Source organism: Grampus griseus (genome assembly GCF_964374135.1).
Source record: "Grampus griseus genome assembly, chromosome: 9".
Classification (NCBI taxonomy): domain Eukaryota; kingdom Metazoa; phylum Chordata; class Mammalia; order Artiodactyla; family Delphinidae; genus Grampus; species Grampus griseus.
This window is the reverse complement of record NC_139003.1, coordinates 13,905,825-13,932,009: the sequence shown is the minus strand read 5'-3', so window position 1 is coordinate 13,932,009 and position 26,185 is coordinate 13,905,825. Positions and strand designations below refer to the sequence as shown.

The 26,185-nt window shown below is 45.5% G+C and overlaps 1 protein-coding gene across 1 annotated transcript in view; it reads left to right on the top strand.

Moving 5' to 3' along the window:
* Positions 1-26,185, top strand: part of TBXAS1 (thromboxane A synthase 1) — a 151,073-nt gene that overhangs the window by 44,385 nt on the left and 80,503 nt on the right. The window contains exon 4 of the mRNA XM_082662137.1: positions 22,802-22,898. Within this exon, the coding sequence (XP_082518263.1) occupies positions 22,802-22,898 (97 nt within the window). The remainder of the gene's footprint in view (positions 1-22,801; positions 22,899-26,185) is intronic.

The following is a 26,185-nucleotide window of genomic DNA, read 5'->3' as shown; positions in this document are numbered from 1 at the left end:
AAATGCATCCTTTCCCAATTGATTTAAAATGTCATTTTTATCATTTACTGGTTCCTATATGTATTTCTGACTTCTCTGCTCCATTCTTCTGCTTGATCATAGGCTAGTGTCACGCTGAATACTCTCGTTTGGTACCTATAGCACCTTCTTATACCTAGCAGCAACAGAGTATTCTAAGAACATCTCTGTAAGTATCAGAATCTAAAGCAGTCTATCTCCCAGGGAACCTTAGGTCTCTGCACTTAAAAAAAAAAAAATCAATTTAGCAAATATAAAGATTTTAGCATAAAGGGCCCGGCACTTAGACCCAAAGTTCACGCCCACAGGAGGTAGATGTGTCTCATATGCCTCCAACTTGGAGGTTCTTAGCACCATGTTTTATTTAACTACCCAGCACGTATGAACTAATAACACCTTGTCACCAGGCAATGAGGAAGCTGAGGACTTTGGGATACATACGAAAAAACATGTGGCATCAGCAAAGATAACAGTAGGATCGTTCAGACATTTTTTTAGGCTCATTTAAGATTCCATTCCAGGAGGAGAGCGTGTGCTCCGGAACTAAGGTGTGAAAACTTCTCACGTAAGCGCTCTTCACCATCGTGCTTGTGTACTATTTAGATGAGGTTGAAGAGCCACATAGAGATGGTTTACTTAAATGCAGTCATATGTCTCTGTCATCAACACGTGGGAGGTTTGCTGGCTTACTTCCATAGATCCAGAACTCTGGGAACTGAAAGGCCCCTAAGGACTCAGCCTGTTGCACCCTTTGTCACGTGACTGCTCTTTGCTTTAGAAGACACTGAGGCATCTGAATATGCTGGACTTGAAAATGAGGGAGAGGATGGGTGGGGGGGAACTATGGCCGATCTGTTGGAAAAAATACAAGTATTCAGACTCACACTGGGCAGCTGGTATGGGGAGGTGGTTCTTGTTTTTAAACTGGACTGAGCTCCATAGAATCATAGATGTTGAAGAAAGGCAGAAATCTTAGGTTGAAGTGAAGCCACAGTTGCAAAACTGCCTCCCAGACAATGCGCAGAAGTCAAACTTTTAAGTTTCTGCTAATAGGGAGTGCACGCCTCAGAATGAGACTCACTTACTGAGTGACCTAAAAATGCAACTCCGTTTTCAGAGGAATTGATGAAAATGAAAACACACCATGATCACTGAGAAACCACAGTACCCTTGAAACTGTGGAATGAGGTACAGAAATCCTAAATTATCCTCACATTTCTGGCCATAAGGCTAGACTGGGGGCAATATTGGGGTCCCCTAGCTTGGTAAAAGCGGAATCTTTTATGAGTGCTGAAAGCAAAGCTTAGGATCACTGGCTTCAAGTCATTTGAGTCTGAAACCAAAATGAATATGACACCTGATGGTCCCTATGTCATAATTATTGAGAATCATTTCAGTGAGTTAAATATCAATAGGCTCACCGGTCAATATAGATCAATCGCTAACACTCAGCCCTTTAGGCTACATTTTTAAGTGAGTGTTTATTAAAGCGTTACTGTACTTTAGGGGGCACCTTATTTTATAAGAGCAAATACCCTGACAAAATGGGCTGATTTGTTTTCTAGGAGGCCATTGAGAATAGGATGAAAGTTGCCAGCAGGAATATATTTGACTGTTATCACTGATCCAAATGCAGAGCCCAACAGGTAGAATTATCGAAAGAACAATGGTCCTCAGACAACTAGGCGATTTAGACCAAAAAGAGTAAGAAGAATTCTGTTAGAGCCCCAGTTTTCTCAAATGAAACTTTAATAGACTCATTACTACAAAGCTTCCTTCTTCCTTATGGTTTAAGGCTTCTTCCTCGTCTTCATCCAAAGACCCTTCTGAAGAGTACCCATTTTTCTGGCCTTCTGACCTCCTCCTTTACCCCTTATTTCACACCACTTTCTTGCCCCCCATCTTCACTCTACCTGCAGGTGACGGTTGCTGCATATTTTAGTGACTACTGCTGTCCAAGTTTTTGTGACCCACTCTCCTAAAGACCAAGAGCCTATATTTAATTCCTCTTGTTTGGGTAGAATAACGTCAAATAGAGCATGCCAACTTACAATAGAAAACTGGGGTTTAAACTTCAGCTCCGACTCTCTTTCTATCTACCACCTGTTAGCTTAATGGATTTGGGCCAGTCACCTCCCCTCTTGGAACCTCAGTTTTCTCAGATATAAAACGAGGGACCTTGAACTAGATCAGTGACTTTGTTTAATTATAAGCCTCAGTAAATAATATATTTCACATTATGATCCTGTACACACACACCTGAAATAAAAGTTTTACTAAATATCTTTTACTATAAAAGATCCACTTGGATCTATTCTATTCTCCTACTCTGTTCTATTCTACTCTATTTCATGAAAAAACAAAACAAATACAAGCTGGTCACAACCCACAAAATTGGTTTCATAACCACTAGTGAGTCAAGGTGAGCAATTTGAAAAGCAAAGGTCTAGATGATATCTGACATCCTTTCCAGTTCAAAACTAGGTGACTCAACTCCAAAAGTCTACATTAGAAAAATTTTATAAGCCCCTGGTTTTGCTCCAGTGTGGTTTAAGATTCTGAGAAATTTCTGACAAAAGAGATTTTGTCAGCTGCAGTAGAATCTAAGATGAAACACTATTCCTCCAGGGATGGGGCTCTTGCACTATGTGGACCTGGGCAGAGACCTTGCTGCTCGATAGTCATTCCTTCTTCTTTAAAATCATAAGTTGAAGCATTACCAGAATCTTACAAGCTAAAAACCTTATCAAAACATAATTAGTTGACAATATAAAACATCTCTCCCTAAGATTTCTGCATTGATTGTAAATGTCTAAGTAAGTAATTATGTGGATGCCCTATCTTAGCTAGGTGTGCCCAGTGGATGGCTTAGTTCCAAGAGGTGGGGCGGCAGGAGGGAATGGCTTAGGGACCGGAAATCGCCCCATTCCCTGGGATGTCTGGGCATGGAAACCCGACCAGGCTGTGTGTGCTGACAGAGCAGGTTCCCGCTGATGAGCAAAGCACAGCATTGAAAGGGGAAGAAATTGACAACTCCCCATTCCAGTAATCACTGGACGGTCCAGGAGAAAATTGCCCACAGAGAAGGTGTTGGCTGGATGGTGGTCAGGAGTCCACTAAAGCAGGAATCAAGAAGGCCTGTCGGGCTTCCCTGGTGGCGCAGTGGTTGACAGTCCGCCTGCCGATGCAGGGGACACGGGTTCGTGCCCCGGTCCGGGAAGATCCCACATGCCGCGGAGCGGCTGGGCCCGTGAGCCATGGCCGCTGAGCCTGCGCGTCCGGAGCTTGTGCTCCGCAACGGGAGAGGCTCGCGTACCACAAAAAAAAAAAAAAAAAAGAAGGCCTGTCAGTGGACATTAGGGCCCAACTAGGGGGTGATCTGGGCCCTGAGAAGAGAGTCTGGCAGGAGAACAAGCAGGGCCTCAGTGGGAGGAGCCTGGGGAAAAAGTCATGTGCAGATAACCAGTCCTAAGAGTGAGAGCATGATGTGGGGCCCAGGACTCAGAAACCAGCCCCAATCCCTGTTATCAGCTGGGGACAAAAGGTCCATCCTGGCTGGGACAGAACGAGGCCGAGGATGCTAGGGACTGGTCCACCTCTAGGGGCAGCTGGACTGGGGGTGGGGGATGAGCACCCAGCTGGGAAGGCAGCCACAGATCTTCAGTTTTGCATTCCTTGACGTGTGTTTCCAAAATCCACCAGTATATCAGGTTCAAAGTGGAAGGGGGTTCATGCTCCATCAGGGACAATCAGATCTGGTATCAACAACCTCTTTATGTCCCCAAATGACAGCCCTGCACAGATGTGTTCCCAAACAATAGAACATCTCAAATTACAATTGCGTAAAAGCTGTTTCTAGTTAATATTTTCGAATAATGAATTTCATATTTAATTGTATTGTACCTGCAACAGATCCAAGTTGTTCAACCCAGAATGCAAAATAGAGTTATGTAACATAGTCATGAATCACTGTGGCATTTGCCAAGGCGTTCTCCCACCTGGAAGTAGGTCCAGAGAACAAATGGCACTACGCATATATCTTCTGTCAAGAACTCTTTTGCATAGATAATCTCAAAAATTGCACACATTTACCCAATTCTTATGGCTCTTAACCCTAATTAACTGAGAATGCAAACAGCTTTCCCATTCTATTCAAAAAGACGAATGACGAACCATCTTTGATTTCGTAATTAAAAGAAAATCTTTGCTAAATTCAAAGAAGCAACAAATTCCCAATTCCCATGAAGCTTAAAGTTCCTCTTTGATCACTATTTTGTGAGCAGAAAAACTTTTCCCAAACAAATTCTCAGAACCCTTGAATTATTAAAAAAGTTTTAAATTGTGTTCCTCACATAGGGCAAAAGGCGACAGCAATACATGTATAAACTAAATCACTTTAGATACACAGTGTAAACTTTGAAACAAAAAAAAAGTCATACACCATCACACAAACATTTGAAATTCTACTGAAGTGTGAGTAATCAAAGTTTATCTTTAAAATGGAACATGTTCTCCGTTCTTCCTCAGGACCCTTAAATCTTTCAGAGTTTGGGTTGTTTACTATGCTTTCCAATTCTTCCTGGTCAGTCTTATGTGTAACATTTCTGCAGCTGTGCACATGCAGTAATTCCCAGCAAGGCACTGCCAAGTTTTATGATGCCTACATACCTGGGGCAGATCATAGAAATCTAACTACTCAAATAAGTGCCTTGGGGGCTTCCCTGGTGGCGCAGTGGTTGGGGATCCGCCTGCCGATGCAGGGGACACGGGTTCGAGCCCCGGTCTGGGAGGATCCCACATGTCGTGGAGCATCTAGGCTCATGCGCCACAACTACTGAGCCTGCGCTCTAGAGCCCGTGAGCCACAACTACTGAGCTTGCGGGCCACAACTACTGAAGCCCGCGCGCCTGGAGCCCGTGCTTCGCAACGGGAGAGGCCACCGCAATGAGAGGCCCGAGCACCACAGTGGGGAGTGGCCCCCACTCGCTGCGGCTGGAGAAAGCCCATGTGTAGCAACAAAGACCCAACGCAGCCAAAAATAAATAAGATAAAATAAATTAAAAAAAAATAAGTGCCTTGATTAATTTTCGCATCTCAAGACCATGCCCCTAACAACCTCTCCCCCATCTCGCCCACAAGCTGCAAGAATTTTGCAACCCACTATATCAACTTTTCCATTCTGGGTGAGGCTCTCAGTTTATTGGCCTGTTTTAAAAGGCTTGACTCTCTGACATATTCCCCAGGCTCCCCACATTAACCACTAAGGAGGCACTGTTAGCAGATGATTCTATTTTTGCCTCTGCTTAAAGCAGAACTTACTAACTTTGCCCTGAGTGCACGGCTGGTGGATGGCCTGTCCCCGCATGGTAGGTGGACATGGGAAGTGTGGTCTGTTGTGTTACAACACCCACTGGCACCTACTGATACTACTCAGACTACGGGGGAAGTGGGCATCCAGGTATTAATCGAAACTACTGCCCTTCACAACTGGACCCCCAGGGGAAGGGAATCCAAGCCCTCCCTAGTTTGTCCCCCTCTATCTTCTCCATTGCTAACGCAGTACCTGGGGCATATGACCCACCAGAGAGGCAGTTCTTCAGTGGACTTTCCATTTGCCTTTGAAAGTTGTCTGTAACTCTTCAGGTTCTCCTCTCCATCTCACTGCCAGACCACAGGGTGTTTCTTATGATGGACATGGCCCCTGGATCCTTCCGAAAGACTCCAGCCCGAAGATTCTTAACTGATTCCCCCAAATCTTAGACTTCTCTGCTAGAGTTTGGGTTCTCCAGACCACCCCACGAGCAAGAAGCCTCAGCTCTTTATCCTCCTTAGGCTGGGGGCCCACTGTAATGCTTTATCTCCAACCCTGAACGGATGCTTAGAATCCTGAGTTCCTCCCTCCTCCAGTCCATACTTGTTAACGAGTACCAGGCTTCAGGGCCTGAGCACTCACAACTGACACCCACGGAATAAAGACTGCATCTCAGTAATCGGAATGGGGCTTCGTGCTTCTACAACATGGTCAGCAAGAGGCACTCTATGACCCACGGCCGTGGGATGGATGGGTCCTCTGCTTCCTAGCCACCTCCAGATGTTGAGGATGGCATGAAGAACTTTTGGCTGGAGGACTTTGTTTTCTTGTGTTAAAGTACAAACGACATAACATTGCTCATCCTAGACATTTTTTTTTTTTTTTTTGCGTTATGTGGGCCTCTCACTGTCGTGGCCTCTCTCGTTGCGGAGCACAGGCTCCGGACATGCTGGCTCAGCGGCCATGGCTTATGGGTCTAGCCGCTCTGCGGCATGTGGGATCTTCCTGGACCAGGGCACGAACCCGTGTCCCCTGCATCGGCAGGTGGAGTCTCAACCACTGCGCCACCAGGGAAGCCCCATCCTAGACATTTTTCAACGTATAGTTCAGTGGCGTGAAGTACGTTCACATTGTTGTGCAACCATGACCAACATTCAGCTCCAGAGCTCTTTTCATCTTGAAAAATGGAAACTCTATACCCATTAAACAATAACTCCCCATTCCCCCCTTTCCCTATCCCCGGGCAACTACCATTCTACTTTCCGTCTCTGTGAATTTGACTAGTCTAGGTACCTCATATTGGTGGAATTGTACAGTATTTGCCCATTTGCGACTGGCTCATTTCACTCAGCATGATGTCCTCAGGGCTCATCCATGGAGCATGAATCAGAATTTTCTTCCCTTCTAGGGTTGTATAATATTCTATTGTATGTATATACCACATTTTGTTTGTCCATTAATCTGTCGATGGACACTTGGGTTTCTTCCACCTTTTGGCTATTGTGAACAACGCTGCTATGAACACCAGTGTACAAATCTCTCTTCAATACCTCCCTTTCCGTTTTTTTTTTTTTTAGATCTGTTGAATATATCCAGAAGTGGAATTGCTGGATCATATGTTAATTCAATGTTTAATTGTTTGAGGAACTGCCATACTGTTTTCTGTAGCAACTGCATTTGGAGTTGCAATGCTTTGTTGTTCCTTTTGACAGTGACTGAGTGGCCATTACTTCTTGCCTTCAAACCTCACAAGTGAACTCTAGAAGAAATATAAACTTCTCCCTGTGCTCCGGAACCTAACTGGTCAGTGTGAGTGACACGTTTCTGATCAGAATGCAAGGCCCCCGTGATCTGGCCCCAACTTCCTGTTGACTACAAGCCAGTGAGCACATTCTTTACCAGACTAGCCCTGTTATCAACAAATGCTTGTACTGCACCATAAATTCAGTTCGTTTTAATAAATCCCCAGTAGTCCTTACCCAGAGCCCTTTCTCGCCTTATCTCACTCCTCTCTGCCAGGCCCTTTACAATTTATGTGTTTGCTTTTCGATTCTGCTTTCAGCCCCCTCCAAGTTTCCTCTTTCCCACCAGGTCACGGTGGCCTTTGTGTCTCATATAAATTTAGCCTTCTCTGTCTGGGACTCTTTCTTGTTCACTGGGCCCACACTTCTCTCCCTGGCACCAGCCCTTCAATCTCCGGGCTTCCTACCTAAAGTAATTTGTCAAGATCATGTCCTTGTCATTTGTGGCTTATGAGTTTTCCCTCTCTGTGTTTCTTTCACTCAGTCTTTTCACCGTTTTCAAGGCCTGTGTTCCAGCTTTGTGGCCCTTTGCTGGAGGAGACATACTGAATCCCCCCGGTCCCCCCAGGACACAGCATGCGCTCTCACTGAGAGGCTAGCTAATTCCATGCTATCCAGGTAAAGGAGAGCTGGCAGGTGGCCCGTGGACCCAGGCACATAGGCTTGAGAAAAAGTTTAGAAGTTTTGGCTGAAATATTGAAAGGGAGACTATAGAGGCTGACGATATGCTAGGAAAGTGTGAGGACAACCTCTCTGCAGTGGCAGGAGAGGAGATGGACCTAAGGAATGGTGCTAAGGAAGTGGGTTATTGTGCAGATGCACAGAATAGAGAAGGGCAAGGCGAGGGATGAAGGGGGAGGATGGAATCTATAAAAGACGAACAAGCAACCACTCTAACAGCCCAGGTGAGTGATGACAGTGATTTGGATCATCAGAAACAGAAGGAAAAGAGAGGGAGACTTTTATAAAGGAAATGTGCTGTACAGCAGAATTGAACTACTCACTGATGATAAGGATAAAGACGACTAGTCAACGTTAGTCACTGAGGTTGGCTTTGAATTCTAGAGACAAAACGGTCATTCCCACCATCATGAGGAGATGGAACATGGCAGAGGGAGAGACAGCTCCATCCTTGCCACCATAAGTTGTAGCTACAACTGCGACATTGGGTCCAAGTTGGCTTAGGAACAAAGCACTCGAAGGATTACCTGGCCACACTGGGAAGGAGTGGGGAGGGGGTGAGTCCCAGCCCACGCTTGGAATCTGGAATCTTCCTCCTCTCATCCTTCAGTGGCATTTCCCACAGTGTGTTCTCTGGACCATTTCCATTGAGAATGATAATTGTTACGTGGAAATAAAGTGAGGAGTTCCCCTTGGCCAATTGCTGGAAACACTGGGCTAGTCAAAGGAACACAGGTCTCTTTATTGCAGGACTTCTCAGAACTGTTCACATAATAATGTGCATGGAAAATCTCCAAGTGAGAAATTTAGTATGTAGTGTGTTTATTTGACCACGGACTTTTTTTTTTTTTTTTTTGCTTGCTGGAATATCTCTTGGGACTAGACTAGAATATGGAGAACGGGCATTGAGAGAAAACACTGATCTAATAAGCGGTAGCATTTTACTCCTAAAGAATTCCACATTGAAAACAGGCATCGATAAGAAGAGTTTACTTCACCATTGTAAATTATCAGTGTTGCCACCAGTAATTATTAATCACCTCCCTTTCAAGGTTGTGCGGGTGTATGTGTGTTTATTCTGTGGCGCTGTGGAGAACTGGGGACACACTGCCACATGTTCTGCGTGTTTATTGATTCCCTTTTAGCCCCACACCTTTTCCTCTCCCCTTCTATCCCCAGAAGACAACCATTCCATTGTTCCATTGTGCTTAATGTGTATTTTTTTGGTGCAAAATTCTTGCAAACTGGGTAATATGGTCTCATGTATGTTTTCTTTAGCTTACACCAATGGTAGTGTCACATAGCTCGTTCTATCCTTTAGTTTTTTTCACTTAGTGCTATGCTTTGAATCTCCATCACGATGTTGTGCTCCCATGGAGTCTGTTGCCTCTGGCTACCGCCTATCACTGCAGCAATTCTCCACCCGGCTTACCCACCCAGTTTCCCAGGGCGGGGGACACCCAGTGGCGTCCAGCAAACAACGCCGCAGTGGACATCCTTTTCTGGGCCCTTTCTGGCCCTGTGCGTGCTGTGTGTCCTGCTTTTATGACGGTAAGAGAGAGATATCTTTGTTCCCTGGGGCCACTTACGTAGTAAATTATTACTCCATAGCAGGTTTCCAGTGCTCTGTCTGGGTCTTGTCCTTTCACTACCATCCCAACAACCTTTCGAGTTTACCTGGGCTGACTGCATGAGCTTCAGTTTATATAGAAACATCAGTGCCTTTAAGACGAGAATGACACGTGATCAGTAAGAGGCGAGCACGGGGCTATGTGGGTTCTCCTTGTTAATCCAAAGCCTTTTTCTGTCCCACTGTCCCTTATTGTTGTTCCTTGGACACTCCCCGAACTCCTGCTTTTGGACTCCAGCCCTAACAACACGTCACGTACTGTCTACTGTACTGCTGTCCTGCTAGAGCACAAACTCCATGAGGACAGGTACTCTGTCTCTTATTTGCTGGGATATTCCCAGGGCCTAGAACAGAGTCTGACACGCAAAAAGTGCTCAGGAACTATCTGCTGAATAACCAAAGGAATCTCCTCTGAGCACAAGCCTTTCAGAACAAATTTGTCCCCAAGAAAACCTCAAACAGGAAGGTCTAGTTATGTTGCTGATTTTGGTCATTTGTATTATTTCTCTGGGACATAACGAAAGGACTTGGGGGAAGTCTCTTGTCCTAAAATCAAGGCTTTGGGTAGAAGAGTCTGTAATCTCTCCCCATCAGTGACCTACGCTCCATCAATCCAGGAGTTAGCCCATAACAGTACAAAATTGACTTACTACCATGTCAGGCCATCTTGGATATACAGGGTAAGGTGAAGGGCAGGCTCTTATGACGCACTGGCTGGGCCGCACTCACTCAGACCATTGGTATCCCTCCCCAGGGGCCACCCTCTCCTCTAGCCTAACTCTTAGGGGTCTGCCTAGGGTGCCAGAAAGAGCACTGGATTCGGAGGCAGAGCTGGGTCTGGTCTGAGCTCAGCTCTTCCCAGCTGTGGGACTAGAACGAGTGACTTAACCACCATCTTCGCCTTTAAAAATACCTGAGCGCCTGCCTACCTCCCAGGTCTCATGTGAGACTAAAGGAACTATCAGTGCTCTCCATGAGCACAGCCCGCCCAGGGAGCAGGGATCCTGGCCATGATGCCTCAGCCCACCAGGGCGGGCTCTGAAAGGCCCTCTTGCAGCCACCTGCCATCCCGGGGCAGAGCTCACAGCAGGAGCCCATCCCTAGCCAGCTCTGGGGTGAACTTCCCCAGTTCCTGTATGTGGGTACTCAGAAAAATTGGGGAGGCATTTCTCTGGCCTTTCATGCCTCCTCCTGGCTGTGGGGCTACTCTAGGCAGATGGCCTGTGTCCAGGCACTGCCCACCCAGGCATCTCACCTCTTTGGATCTCTATTTTCCTAGCTATGAAATGGGGGCATTGGGCTAGAATGATCATCTTGAAGCTTCCTTCTATTTCTAAAATACTATGATCTGTGCTTTAATTATCCCCCCGCCTCTTGTTTCTCTCCAACTGCGTCTAAAATTCTTTGGCCATTAAATTCTCCATTCTCGAGAGTTCCACATCTGGGCTTTCTAATTATACCTAGCCCAGGACAGCACATTCCTCTGACGGCCTGGGGTTCCTGGTCACAGTGTCTTTTCAGAACTGATTCTAGCTTTTGCCAAGCCCCTCAGTTCATACTGAGTCCACATATCATTGGGGGAGGGGAGATTTTGCTACGTACTCTCACACAAATATATGTCCTGCACATATTCTATGTGATAGGACACACACACGCACACGTATACACACACACAGAGCTCTCTCTGATGCCTGAGAAGCTACATGCCTGGGCATAACCGTGTGGGCACAAATATTCTGGGACAGCCAAATGACTATTTTAATGTTTCTCCGTCCCTGCAGTGCCATCTGACTATTTATTTAGTAGCTTGATGCTGTTTGCATGAACAATTTTGCCTCATAGGCAAAGTTCTTCATGTTTATGATTCTTACTGTGAAAAAAATTGCTTGCCTAACATCTGTTCTGAATTTGTGTTTTCTTTCTTTTTATTTATCTGTTCCCTATTGAATTCCATTTGCGTCAAGGACAGTAACTTGAACTGGAATCGTCAGTGTCCTTCAGGATTTCTATACACTTCAATACATCTCTTAATTACTCTTTTTTTATTGTTATGAGATATACATATATATCCATAGTCATGCAGGCAGATTGGTTTGTAGCTTACCTCTGCCTGTCCCCCTCTGGGGAATAAGTTTTATTAACTGAATAAATTAAATGGGCAGGTATATCCAATAGAGTAGAGAGGTTTATCATTATAGGTTCGTCTCAGATAATTTTCCCCCTTGCTGCCCAGTTCCCTCGTTTAGCCATAGCTCTGTTTGGGAGAGAGCTTGCCTGGAGCTTGAGGTGGCCATGGCAGGGCTAGAAGGGCCCTTCGTCTCGTGGATGAAAAAGCTCCTCCAGGCCGGCTTATGTGAACTCAGACCCAAGTCCTCATTAATCCCCTGTTCTCACTACTTAGAAACCCGCCCAGGGACCAAGCAAGCACACCCCCAGCAGTAGCCTAGAAGGTCCTTAAAGAAGAGCGCTGAGACCTATTTCCTACTCAACACCTCAGAAGTCCACCAGGTGTAGAGACTGTGACCCCGAGACTCAAGGGACTTGCCCCAAGTCACCCAGTTCTAACTCCAAATGCAAAGCTCGTTCTACCATCAGGTCCCCACTCCTCCTGGGAGGGCTGTGCACTCCTCCCCCTCTTTATGACCTCTCCCACACTCACGTCAGTCTGTGTCTATGTCTTCCAATGGCACAAAGACAGACGAGACAGTTCCCCCACATCTGGGAGAACTCGCTGCGGGCCTCACACCAGACATCGTCCACTCAACAGCTATTTTGACCTCCGCTGTGTGTATAACACTGAGCTGATGGTGGTGGGAGATACCGCCCCTCCCTTTCCCCAAAAGTATCACTCATGTCTCTTTTCCTGAAGAAATCTGGCATCTAATCTAGAAGAAAAACACAGACCTGGTCCACGTTGCACAAGAATGCCAGGTAACGAGTGACTGAATATGCCATGTCGAGCAGACAACCTGAAGCCACAAATTGGGCAGAATCATGGGCCAGTGAAGGCAGAGAAGCCTTCCAGGAGGAGGAAGTAGTCGAGCACAGACTTGAATAACGGGGAGATGAAGAGGAAGAGAGAAGAACGGTCTACCCAGTAAGAACAGTTGGAGAAGGACTTTGGGGTGGGAATGGTGGGAGGCGGGGAAGTTGACAGCTGGAAATGGAGACACAGATGGATCGACCGGTTGCCGTTAGGTGACCCTGGAGGGAAGCTGGAGGCTCTCTGCCGACCACAGTCTCTGCGGGAGTGGGATCTGAGTAGCACAACTCGGCCCACCACGTCATGGAAACTTTGGTTTAAACAAGATCTTTGGCAGAGCCCTTGGGTTGCAATGGGGGCCCAGCTCCCAACGGTGACTCCATGCATAGGCAGACCTAAGACAGCCACCAAGGTAGGCGCCCAGGTGAAGAAGCCAGTAGGGCAGACATGCAGGTGATGCCCCTGTCAGTTGGTAGAAGAGAAGGAGAGAGAGTGGCCCACACGTTTCAGAAGGGACAGAGACCAGTGACTTTGGGAATGCAAGATAAAGATGAGCAAAGAGACACAAGGTTCAAGTCTGGCTTCAGATCTGCCAGTGGCAGGAATTGGGAAACCAGGAGGACAAGAAGTGATTTCTCAGAACTAGAAAGGCAGTCACAGAATCATCTTCCCATTTACTCATTGGTACGAGGCACTCTGCCAGCTTCTTGGGGATGAAAGGAAAAATAAGACACTGCTTTGTCCTCAAAGAACTCACAGAGTAGTAAGGAGCCTGTTAAGAAATAAAACACTGAGATGCAAATCAATAGAGGAATGGACAAGGTACTATGGGAACTGCGGGAAGCAAAGGGTCTGAGAAGAGGCCGCAGAAGAAGGGACAGGTGACCCGACTGTCAGAAAGGTTTTCCAGACAAGATGGAGACCAGGACTTCAAATGGAACCATAGAGAAATAGTGCAAGTGTGGGGAACCACAAATAACTGTTTCACAGCAACACTGTATGGCTGTAGTTCCCAAACTGTGCACTAAGGCCCCCAAAGGTGCCATAGGGAATTCACAGGGGCTTCCTGGGATATCACGGGGAACACAGCGACATCTGTTGGTCATGGTGAGAACTACTTTCAATGTATGCGCATTCTTTTTTCAAATGTCTACTACGTTGTTACAACATGAATATTTATTAAGTTGTTTGGGCATAACTACTTAAAAATGAGACTGTTGGGTACTTCTTTGGGCCTTGCAGGGGGCATGAAAAGTTACTGAGTCACTAAGGGTACCATGAATTGAGACGGTTTGGAAACCTTGGTGGAAGAGGAGTGGGACAGGGAGAGAGGTTCTGCAGAGCTCCTTGTTACAGTCAAGAAGTTGGACTTTTTTCTTTTTTTTGGTACGCGGGCCTCTCGCTGTTGCAGTAGGAGTTAACCTGGCAAGATAAAAAGGAGGGCTGTTCCAGGGAGGCAGGGGAACAGCATGTGCCAAGGCCCCCATGGATGGGGGAGGTGATGGAGAGTTTCAGTAAATCAGGTTGGTCATCAGTACCGGCTTTGGGGTGGTGGGAAATAGGGAGGGATGAGGCCAAAAAGCAAGGCGGGGGCTGGGTTGTGAAGGACGTTGCAGTGATACAACGTGCTAAAGACTCCCAGAGGCCTTGATGGAGACAAACCACGGAAGGGTGTGAAGTAAGAAGTGATGCAATCAGACTCGCATTTTGCAAAGCCCTCTGTAACTGAGTCAGGGCCCACGTGTAGACAAGCAGCAGGTCAGGAAAACCAGCCAGAGTGATGGAGGCATAAATCTGAGAAAGTCCATCCAGGAAGTGAAGGACCAGAGACTCCACCAGTATCTGAGGGCAGGAAAAGGGAGCCGACCAGGCCCCGGGTACCGCAGAGAGGCGAAGGGCTGACTCAGTCCATCAGGCTCTGCAGGGCTCTGTGAGGTCAGGGTCAGTCCCCAGGCATGAGCGCCCTGAGGCTTCCCTGGGCAGGAAATGCACACCTATGACTGTCACTGGCTCCTCTAGAAAAGTGTCCCTGGCAGCTTGAATGGGCTCCGCCTCTTGGCTAACTCAAGACTGCCTTGGTCTAATGACAGATCAGGTGGCTAATGAGAAAGGGCAGTGTGCTCCACCGAGCCGGGCAGGGACAGACCCGCAGGACTGCGGGGACCCTGCTCTCGCGGCAGCACTGAGTGCCGCCCAGCCGAGGGCGCACTCCTGTGAAAGCCAGACGCCCGGCGCTCCCAGCACTGAACGCCTGCTTAGCTCCCTCTGAACGTTTTGGACGTTGAGAGTCTCTGACGCTCACCACGTGATCTCCAGCAGTCAACGCTCACCCTTCCCCGCTGAGCTGCCCACCACTTCTGTGTCTACAGTCCAAGCCAGAGGTCAGGCTTAAGGGCAGGACAGCAGTTACCCTATTAGCATCCTCCACCTGCTGGGACACGGCCCTGTCACCGAGGCAAGGATTCGTCAGTTGCTCGCTGTGTAGCAGCTGTCAGAGTTGCTAGAGACCCTCATCAATCCTTCAGCCCCGACCTGGAAAGCAGAAGTCTCTGGAAGCACATTCAGATTGCTTCTGCTAAAGCGAGGGAAAGGAGTGGCATGTCACCCGATCTCCTAGGGGCATTTCTCACCCAGCTTCTTCATCCCCTACAAAGTGGCACCAGCCGGGTACAGCCCCCCTCCCCGGGAACAGGGGCCTTCACTCCTCACGGGGAGGTTATCATGACCTCATGACCGGCATTTGCCTAAAACTCTACTGTGGACAGTGCATTCTCATGTTTCTCATCTGACCCTCATAACAGCCTCTTTCGTCAAGGAAATTGGCTCAGGAAGGTTGTGGTTCGCTCAAGGTGACACAGCTGTTAAATCACAGGGCAGGGCCTTGAACCCAAGTCCTGGCAGCTGCACCACTGCCAACACCCACCTCGACTCCTGAAAGACTCAGTGGGGCCGATCCAATGACAAAAGTCTTTTTTCTTTCCTTTTCTTATCACAAAAGCACTCATTGTAAACCACTGGAACATTAAAGAGATGCACGTGAAAAGTAGAAGTCCTCCACGATTTCCTGATCCAGATATACGCACAGTTAGCTAATATATCTTACTCTAGAGTTCTTCCAGAGATATCACCTGAGCCTATTGCCTGACAGAGTATGTGCTCAATAAACGCTTGTTGAATGAACTGTCAGATAGGCTATTATTTATTTCCACAACTGTATGTACTGTTTCACAATGTGCTTTTCCATTCAGCTGTGTGACTTGGACATCCTTTCGTGCTGGTGCCTATAGGTACCTCCTGATCCCCAGCCTTTAGAGCTCGGCCACCCCTGATGGGGGCAGGCCTTCCGGAACAGGGCCAGGCAGCGCACAGACTAAGGGCAGCAGTGCACCAACCTCGAGTCCCAGAAGGCAGCTGTGAACTAGTTTGGTCAAACTGACTGGCCAGTTAAAAAAAAAGAAAAGAAAACGGCTAATTAAACAAGTCAAACAAGAGTTGTTTTTGTCTGCACAATACTTCACTGATTTGCCTAAATCTTCTCTTCCACCAGGTGCTTCAGAGTTGAGTAAGGACATGCTTATGTACCTACATAAGTATCAATGCATAACTGGCTAAGAACTTTTTGCCCCCCAAAGTGACTATACATACATTTAAATTAGCGGGAAGCAAGAAGTTACCTTCACCATTGGGCTGGGGTTATTTAAGCCAGAAGCTGCTCTGGATTTCCACCTTTAAAAGACACAGTCTGCGCAGCTGGAAGCCTGGCTGCTTGCACACCTCCTCAGCACTGGGGCTGTTCCACTGAGGCTGGCCGGGGAAGTGTGTCTCTGGTGCAGATGGGTGGCAAGGTCGCGGCCAGGGGCCCACGCTTTGGCAGCCGTCAGAGTGGGATCAAATTCCTGTCTTGGGCAACTTCTTAATGTCTCTAATTCTCAGCTTCTTATTCTGATACGTGGGTATGATAACTACCCCATCCATTTTCTATGAGGATTAAATGAGATCCTACAGGCCAGGACACTTAGAACAAGGCCTGGTAGGTAGTAAGCACTCAATAAACACTAACGATCGTGGTTTCCCCAAAGGTTCTGAGAAGGGTCCTCAAGCCATTCAAATACTTCACTGATACAGGATGTCCTTTCACGCCCTATAGAGAGTAGACTTAAAATTCAAAGACCATAATTCAATGTCCTTTTTAATTCATAAGAATTAGAGGATTTAAAGATAGAGCAAACTGCGGAGATTGCCTAGGTCTACTCCCATATTTCAGAGGCGAGGAAGCTGAAACGCAGGGCATTTCCAGAGTCTGCCGACGACGGTTGTCTGACTGAGTACCAGAGCTGGATGATCCTGGATCCTGACTCCCAGGCCCTAGCCCATGTGCCTTTGCAGTATCCCAACCCACCTCAGGAGGCAGTAAGACGCGGCCATACATTCACACCAGTGTATGAAACTGAGATCAGACCCTCGTGGGGAAGTAACGTTTTGAGAGGCAGAATGGCATAGGTATTCCAGAAGGTTGAGAAGGAAAAGGGGCACCGTATTAGTTAGGACTTCTGCATTACAAATGATAGAAACTCAGCTCAAACAAACTTAAAAGCACAAGCTAACTTAAGCTTGGAGGATGCAAGGAAGACTACAGGAAGCAGACCTTGACCTGGAATTTGTACGTCCTTGACATTCTCCATGTTTGTCTTAAATTTTTGCTTGTCCCTGTTAGAGCTTTCTGCAGGCAGTTCTCACCATGTGGTAAAAGATGGCCACCAACAGCTCTGGATTCATATATTCCCAGTTTAGCATCTCTAGGAGATAAAACAGAGCTTTCCTCATGTAGTTTCCATGTATATACATCCAGTGAAGGATTCTGACTGGCCCTGACCCAGTCATGTGTGTCCACCCTGTGGACCAGTCACCGTTGCCAAGGAGATGAGATACCATGATCGGCCATGCCTGGATGTTGAGTCCATCCTTGTGACCAGAGGGACAGGGTGCTATCACCGACAGCTCCTCCAGCACTGCATGGAATGGGAGAGGGTGCTTCTTCAAGGAGGGCTGGGCAGACAAAAACAGTGGAGCCGTCCAGGCACCCAAAAGGAAAAACAAACTTCATTTACACGTTTCTCTGTTCAAGATCTTTCCAGGAGCTCCTCAAATTGCAGAAGAGTATTTGTGTAAATATAAATTCACAAGATGACACAATTTACATGTAAAATGGGGCCAGTTTTCTCAGGAGGTTCATAAACCAGCTCTGAAGCAATTCTAAAGAAATTGTGACAAAATTGTTTTTAGCATTAGCAATATTACTAGAAAAAAACACAAAGACTCCCAAGGTGCCTACTTGGAAGGACAACTTTCATTTGAATGTAGAAGTATTATTTTGTTCTTTTTGAAAAACAAAAAAAATTTTCTTGGTAATAACTAAATCAATACAAATATATTACCAAAGTATGTGTGCATCCCAATGTAAATGTTTCCTTTTAGATCTAAGAATTTAAGGAAATGAGAATGGGTGTGAATTTGAGTTAAATATAAAGCAGGGTTTTTAACATGGGGTTTGTGGGTCCCCCAGTCTGGTTACTGTCAATCAATCAGAATCTCCTGGAGAGCTTATTAAATTTAGAGGGGACTCGGTCCCACCCCAGAGATTCTGGTCAGGTAGGTCTGGCTAGGTCCAGACATCATTATTTTCTGAATGCTTGGCAGGTGTTTTTGATCAGTCGCTGAGGCTGAAAACAACTGCCCTAGGACAGTGTTTCTTGAAATGTGGGAGTAGTCATCTTGCATCAGAATCTGGAGAGGCTGTTAAAATGCAGATTCCTAGGCCCCTCCCAGGCCTACTATATCTGCTCCAGTGAGGAACAGAGCTGTGACTCTATAGTTTAGTAAGCTCCCAGGTGACTTTTATACATTTTAAATTTGGGGGGCTTCCCTGGTGGTCCAGTGGTAAAGAATATGCTTTACAATGCAGGGGACGCAGGTTGGATCCCTGGTCAGGGAACTAAGATCCCACGTGCTGCAGGGCAAATAAGCCTGTACGCCACAACTACTGAGCCCGCGCACCTCAACGAGAGAGCCCGCGTGCCACAAACTACAGAGCCCCGTGCCCTGGAGCCTGTGTGCCCCAACTAGAGAAGACCCACACGCCACAATTAGAGAAGACCCACACGCCACAACTAGAGAGAAGCCCGTGCGCTACAATGAAAGATACTGTGTGCCGCAACTAAGACCCGACGCAGCCAAAAATAAATAAAATAAATAAATAATAAATCAATCTTAAAAAAATAACCATTTAAAAATTTTGAGATAATTATAGATTTACAGGAAGTTGCAAAGAAAGTACAAAGGGATCCTGTGTACCATTTACCCAGTTGCCCCCAATGGTAACCTCTTGCATAACTATAGTACATTATCAAAACCAGGAAATTGACATTGGTACAAACCATAATACCTATTCAGATTTTATCAGATTTACATGCACTTGTGTATGTGTGTGTCTGTGTGTGTGTGTAGAGTTCTATGCAGTTTTATCACGTGTGGGTTTGTGTAACCGCTACTGCACAGCTAAGATACAAAACTGTTCCATCGCCACAAGGCTCTCTAGTTTTACCTTTTATAGCCACACCACCCCATCACACACCACACACACACACACACACACACACACACACACACACACACACCTATCCTTTGGAACCTACTAATGTCTTCCCAATCTCTATAATTTTGTTATTTCAAAAATGTTATATAAATGAAATCATATAATATGCAACCTTTCTAGACTGGCTTTTTTCACACACAATTCCCTCGAGATCTATCCAAATCATTGCATGCTTCAATAGCCTGAGTTTTTTTTAATTGCTACATAGTATTCCACTGTATAGATGTATCACAGTTTGTTTTACCATCACCAGCTGAAGAACATTTGAGCTGTTTTCAGTTTTTGTTTATTACTAATAAAGGTGCTATGAATGTTCATGTGCATGTTTTATGAGAACAGAAGTTTTCATTCCTCTAGGACAAATGCCCAAGAGCACTATCGCTGGGTCATATGGTAAATACGTGTTCAGTTTTATAAGCAACTGCGAAACCATTTTCCAAAGTGACTGTAATGTTATATGTTCGTGTCAGCAATGTATGAATGATTCAGTTTCTCCACATGCTCATTAGCATTTAATGCTATTTTTAAAAAGTTTTAGCCATTTTGAGAGATGTATAGTGAGATCTCATTGTGGTTTTAATTTGCATTCCTTTAATGGCCGAATGATGTTGAACATCTTTTCATGTGCTTACTTGGCATCCATGTATCCTTTTCAGTGAAATGTTTGTTCATGTCTTTTGCCCATTTTTTAACTGGATTTTTTGTTTTTTAACTGTCGAGTTTCGAAAGTTCTTCATATATTCTAGATGTGAGTCCTTTGTCAGATGTATGGTTAGCAAATATTTTATTCCAATCTGTTGACTGTCTTTTCATCTTCTTAGCAGATTTCAAAGAGCATTTTTTTTTTTTTTTTTTTTTTTTTGGCGGTATGCAGGCCTCTCACTGTCGTGGCCTCTCCCGTTGCGGAGTACAGGCTCCAGATGCACAGGCTCAGCGGCCATGGCTCACGGGCCTAGCTGCTCCGCAGCATGTGGGATCTTCCTGGACCGGGACACGAACCCGTGTCCCCTGCATCGGCAGGCAGACTCTCAACCACTGCGCCACCAGGGAAGCCCCAAAGAGCATTTTTTTATGACATCCAATTTATTGATTTATGTCTCTTATGGATTGCACTTTTGGTGTCAAGTCTAAAAACTGTTTGCCTAGTCCTAGATCCCAAAGATTTTCTCCTAATTTTTCTGAAAGTTTTGTTTTACATTTAAGCTCATGATCCACTTTGAGTTGATTTTTTATATAAGGTGTGAGGTTCATTTTTGACCAATGTATTGGCCAAATTTTTAAAATTCTATCATGACTTATTCCAAAACATCTTTTTGTATATCACTTTTTATAGCATAATTTTCTTAGTGGTTACATAAATGTACATGCTTAATTTATCACTATCTACTGGTATCAATGCTTTACCACTCTGAGTAATGTGAGGAAAACTTATTTTCATTTTGATCCGTTTATCCTTTTAGTTTTAAAATATAATTATCTTAAGTATTTTCTCTAAATATATTGAACACCATATCAGATGGTGTTATAATTTTTGCTTCAATCATCAAATTTAAGAAACATAATTGTTTACCCACTCCATTGTTCTTTCCTTTCCTTTCTGAAGTTCCAAGATTTCTTCTGTTATCATTTTCCTTCTATTTGGAGAACTTCCTTTAGCCATTCTTTTTGGTTTTGGCGGGGGGCGGCGTTTGTTGTTGTTTTCTTTTTGGCTGCATTGGGTCTTCGTTGCTGCGCGCGGGCTTTCTCTAGTTGCGGCGAGCGGGGGCTACTCTTCGTTGCGGTGTGTGGGCTTCTCATGGCGGTGACTTCTCTCGTTGCGGAGCATGGGCTCTAAGTGCGCAGGCTTCAGTAGTTGCGGCGCGTGGGCTCAATAGTTGTGGTGCGCAGGCTTAGTTGCTCTGCAGCATGTGAGATCTTCCCGGACCGGGCAGCAAACCTGTGTCCCCTGCATTGGCAGGCAGATTCTTAACCACTGCACCATCAGAGAAGTCCCCTTTAGCCACTCTCGAAGGGTAAGTCTGTTTGTGACAAATTATCTTAGTTTTCCTTCATCTGAAAATATTGTTATTTTCTCACCTTTCCTGAAGGATATTTTCACCAGATGTAGAACTTGTGGTGGACGGTTTTCTTCTTTCAGCATTTGAAAAATGTGTCAATTCCTTCTGGCCTCCATGGTTTCTGAGGAGAAACCTGCTCTCCTTTCATTGGTGTTCCCTGTAAATAATATGTTATTTTTTCTCTGGCTGCTTTCAAGATTTTTTCTATTTTTTAGTTTTCAGAAGTGTAGTTATGATGTGTCTTGGCATGAATTTCTCTGGGTTCCTCCTACTGGGGTTCACTCAACTTCTTGAATCTGTAAGTTTTTGCCTTTTGCCAAATTGGAGACATTTTCAGCCATTCTTTCTTCAAACCCAGGTGACATTTTAAGTTTGAGAAGCATTGCTCTAGAGTGGGCTTCAAGGGTCCAAGAACCCCTCAAATTTTATCTGAAAATGCTGTGAATGTCCATTTTTCTTAGGAGAATGTCCACAGCTTTCACTAGATTCTCAGAAAATTCCATGACACGCCCCATAAAGTTTACAAAAGCATTGGTTTATGGCCTTATTGGGTTATTTTTGGTCTTCTTGGCTAAAACCAATTTTTAAAAACTAGTTAGTATTCTGCCTCCTACCACATCTGTTGAATTCCTGTGTCCCAGAGGTTTCTCTAACCGTTTTGGGAAATACGATCCCTCAGATGAATATTTCTGGGTGCCTGACATGTGCCAGACAAATGTTTTTTTTCCCCTGGTTAGTGAGAAGGGGAAGAGTTAAAACATTAAAGACACTTTTAGCTCATGAGAAGTTTTAAGTAACTAAGAAATCAAAGTAAACTTTGCTCCTTTCATGTCGTGTGACTTTGTTCCTTACTGATCTGAGCTGGATGTGCCAGTGATCACATTACATCCTGAAAATATAATTCCATATACAGTACTAAAAACGTGGCATTATGCAGTGGGCCCACTTGTCATCACTCTCGTTTGCTTTATACAGTTGGTAGCCAAGCACACGTAGTTCCTCCAAGCAGTCTTGTCCCTGGATAACTGCACAACGGATGCGTCTGCCCGGTACACCCTCACTCACCTTCGCCACCCACCTTCCTGCAGTAACTCTCGCTCATCTCTCAGAACTCACTTTAGGAAGCACCACCTCTAGGAAGACTTCATTCTCTCTTCTCCAGGGGTTGAGTTGGGTGTGTCTCCAATATCACCCATGCTTGCCAGATGTCACAGTATATGGTGATTACCTAACTGTCACTGCCACCAGACTGTGAGACCCTTGGAGGCTGTGACCGGGTCCGCACGCTTTTGTGCCCCAGCACTTTTGAGCCCCAGCACTTTAATAAACATAACACGCCCTTAAGCGCAGCTTCCTGTGGGAATTCACCACCACCGACTGGCGAAGCCTCTCCTCCATTTCTTCATTAGTGTCGTAAGTATCTCTTGAGCTCCTCCACAGGTAGGTGTGGCAGGATTCCATAGATGTTTGTGGAATGAAAGTTGGTGTTAGATCATCTCAGCTCTGCTCTTCCTCAAGCTCAGCCGTGCATTCCCTCATCTTCTCCACACCTTTACCTCCTATTTATCTTTTATCCTTCATTCTAAGCCACTGTGAATTCTTTTTGGAAAGGAGAAGAGGGCAGATGAATACAACACATTTTAAAGTAATTTTCTTATTCCTCCCAGGTACTACCTTGGTCGTCAGATGTTTATCGTGATCTCTGACCCGGACATGATCAAGCAGATATTGGTTGAGAAGTTCAGTAACTTCACCAACAGAATGGTATGGAATTTTCTTTCTTCGTATGCATGGATGGGGAATCATTCTAAGATGCAAGGACCGCACATCACATCTCACAGGGATGTGATTGGGCCTTTTGTAGGGTTTAGATCAGTTCAACTCAAAACTGTGCTCCCCAGTGAATTTGAGTTTTCAAAAGGGATGTATAGGACGCTACAAAAGAATGGCATTTACATTTAAGAGACGCTTCAAGAAAGCTAAACCTCAAGAGGAGTTGAGGCTAATAAAATTCTAAAACCGGGAGGGTTTTGAAAGCTGTGTTCAAAGCTGGAGGAATCCAGAGGGTCAAGTGACCTCAGTCAAGTGACCGAGGAAGAACGAGCAAGGTTAATAAACATCAGAGGGAATGCAAGATATCAAGCTTCCCGCGCGTACATCCTTCCCAGAGAGTATAAACATCTTAAGGCTGGAAAAAGAAGACAAGTAACATTACAAGGGAAATTCATCCCCAAGTAACAAGTCTCTAACCCACTGAAGGATGTACATATTCCATCTTTTTTTGAAAGCACATATCCTGCTTTTTATCTTTGATGAGAAATCCCAAAGAATTGAAGAGGTGACAGAAAATGGCAAAGCTCAGTGCTGTCCATATTTTCCAAAAATGAGGAGATGAGAATTCTAGGAGAGATGATCAATAACGTTCATGTTGATTTTTGGAAAAAGTCTAAAGGGAGTTGATAAATAGTTGCTTGTGAGAATTCAGAGAATCACGATGAGCCAACCTTTTTTTTTTTTTTTGGCAAATTAAACTCATCTTCCATTCTTATAGGAGTAGTAAGCAATGTAGGCACTCTTTTGTTGGTTATTTGACAAACTTCTGCACACTTGCCATATATACCAGGCACTGTCTAGGTAATGATTAGAAAGAGATAGAAAACTCAGTCTCGTCCTTGAGGAGCTTATAGTCTAATGACAGAGGCAGAGAGGAAAGAGACCAGTACAATACGGTACGGTGAGCATGGAAAACACTGCACCCTCCAGGATGGGAACCAGGAAAGGCTTATTAGACGTAAGGTGACTGGGACTGAGTCCTAAAGAAATTAGCAGTAGCCCCCCAGCTTTCTGTACTGGTTGAGCTGTCCAGAGTGGGTTTTTTTTTTTCCCTCATTAAATTTCACAGGAACTTATGAGACTGGTACAATTATCATCTCTATCTTACTGACAAAGATACTAAGACTCAGGTTAAGTGACAACCCTGGTCACATGACTCACAGGAGGAAGATTAATAGGGTTTAGGTGCCATCTCCCAACTCAAGTCCGGGGCTCTTTCTACTGTCACTATTGTAATAGCTGCCTAGGTGACATCTCTGGACTATCAAGGTTTCATTGAGTAATTGTTACTCGCCCAAAGCACACTCATCTTCCGGCCCCAGAGCACCATGCACACTTCCAGGCACCACGTGGCCACTAGAAGGAGGTGATCTGGGAGGGGGTGATCGCCTGGCCTGCTAACTCCTCCATCACCTCAGAATGGCTGAAGGAAATACAGAAGCTTAGCCACGTCTCTGCCTCCGTTTGATTCTCCCCCCAGATACTCTGTTGTTACTCCCCTGTTCAAAGTCCCCTGAAGGTTTTTGTGGCCTCGGGATTTTAGAGACTGAGTCTGATGGTTAAAGGCAGTCACAGATTGCTGCTCCCCCAGACTCAGCAAGGAAGGTTGATTAGAGAAACAGAGGAAGCCAGTGAGTCAAGGGCCCTGACCACCAAGCCACGTGCTGGCAGGCGTGGAAAGCACTCCAAGGGCTGCCACGGCTCTTGGCCACGGCTGAGCCTCTGAGCAGTGAGATGGGACACGTCAGCCATGTGCCTCCGTACCATCATGTTCACATGACATCCAAGATGTAACCAAGGTATAAGACCCCTCGAGCTGACCTGGAATAGAGCTGCTCTTGGATTGATGTCCAAGGGGCAGACACACACTCAAAATACACGTTCAAGCAGAGGGGACCAAGTCAAGCTGCCCAGTTTCAGTCCATTTCTCCTCCAAACCATGTGTCTACCCTCCCTATTTTTCCCCACCCCCTGACTAAGATCTCTAGGCCCCAACCTCCAAAATGTGGTTCTATTTTCCTTCTTTCACTCAACACAGTGTCCTCAAGACAAAGTTCAAGTTCCTCAGGTGAGATTTAAGGGCCCCTATAATTTAGATCCATTACATATGCTCCCACCTCAGCTCTCACTGCTCCCCAGTACAAGCAGTCACCCCAGCTGGAGCGGCCTCTCCATTCTCTCTGCAACCTCTCCAAAAGCCCTGCCCCAGGGCCTTTGCTCATGCTGACACCTCCACTAGAATTGGAGACAGCACAGCAGGGGGTCTTATATTTACTAGCAATGTGAACTTGAGCAAATTACTTCTTTAAGCCTCTCATTCTTCCTTTGGAAAACAGGGATATGCTCTGCCTTACTAGGCTGTTGTAAGGCTAAATGAGATGATGTGTGTAAGTCCTGCTTTACACGCAGGCAAGACAAGTTTTCACCGTGCATTAGCTGCTATTAACAAGAAAATCCTCCACTTCTCCTACACCCATCCGAACCCTTCGTATTCGTCCAGATTCTCCTCAAATTCTGCTCCCCCCATGAAGCTTTCCCTACCTCAACCCTCATTTACTTTTCCCCTTCTCTGAACGCTCACAGCATTGATCACCTGCATCATTCATTTTCACAATCGCCTGCGTCGTGCCTCCTACAATTTACCATGAATGAGTGCATGGCTTTCACCCTAACTTGATTAACTTTAAGCCCTGTCCTTCTCTTTTTATACCCCAGGGCCCAAACACATAACGACTACTCAGTATCCGATATATTCTCGTTCAAGCAGAATTGGCTCTCCATCAACTTGACATTCTCCCCAGAAGAACTAGGTAGTACCTGGAGATTCAATATGTACATCCTCTTGTAGGTCATTCACAAACATGTAAAAAGGTCCATCAAAGATAAGATCTCTAGGAAACCCCAATGTTGGTAATTTTCCATCTGGGAATGTAGCCACTTATCCTAAGCTTTGTTTATGGTCTTTAAGCCAATCCCATATTCATGAGGAAACAATACTTAGTGACTCAATCTTCAAAAAACCAACTTTAGAGTGGGATTTTCTCACAGGTTTTGAAAGTCAAATTACATTGGGTTCTGTGGTTCCCCCTTATCCATCTGCTTATTTATCTGCTCAAAGAACTCAAGGAGATTAGCGTGGCACGATTTTTTCTTCCTGACACCATGCCACCTTCTCTCTGATAGGCTATGTTTACCTAAGTGTTCAGCAATTCAGCTTT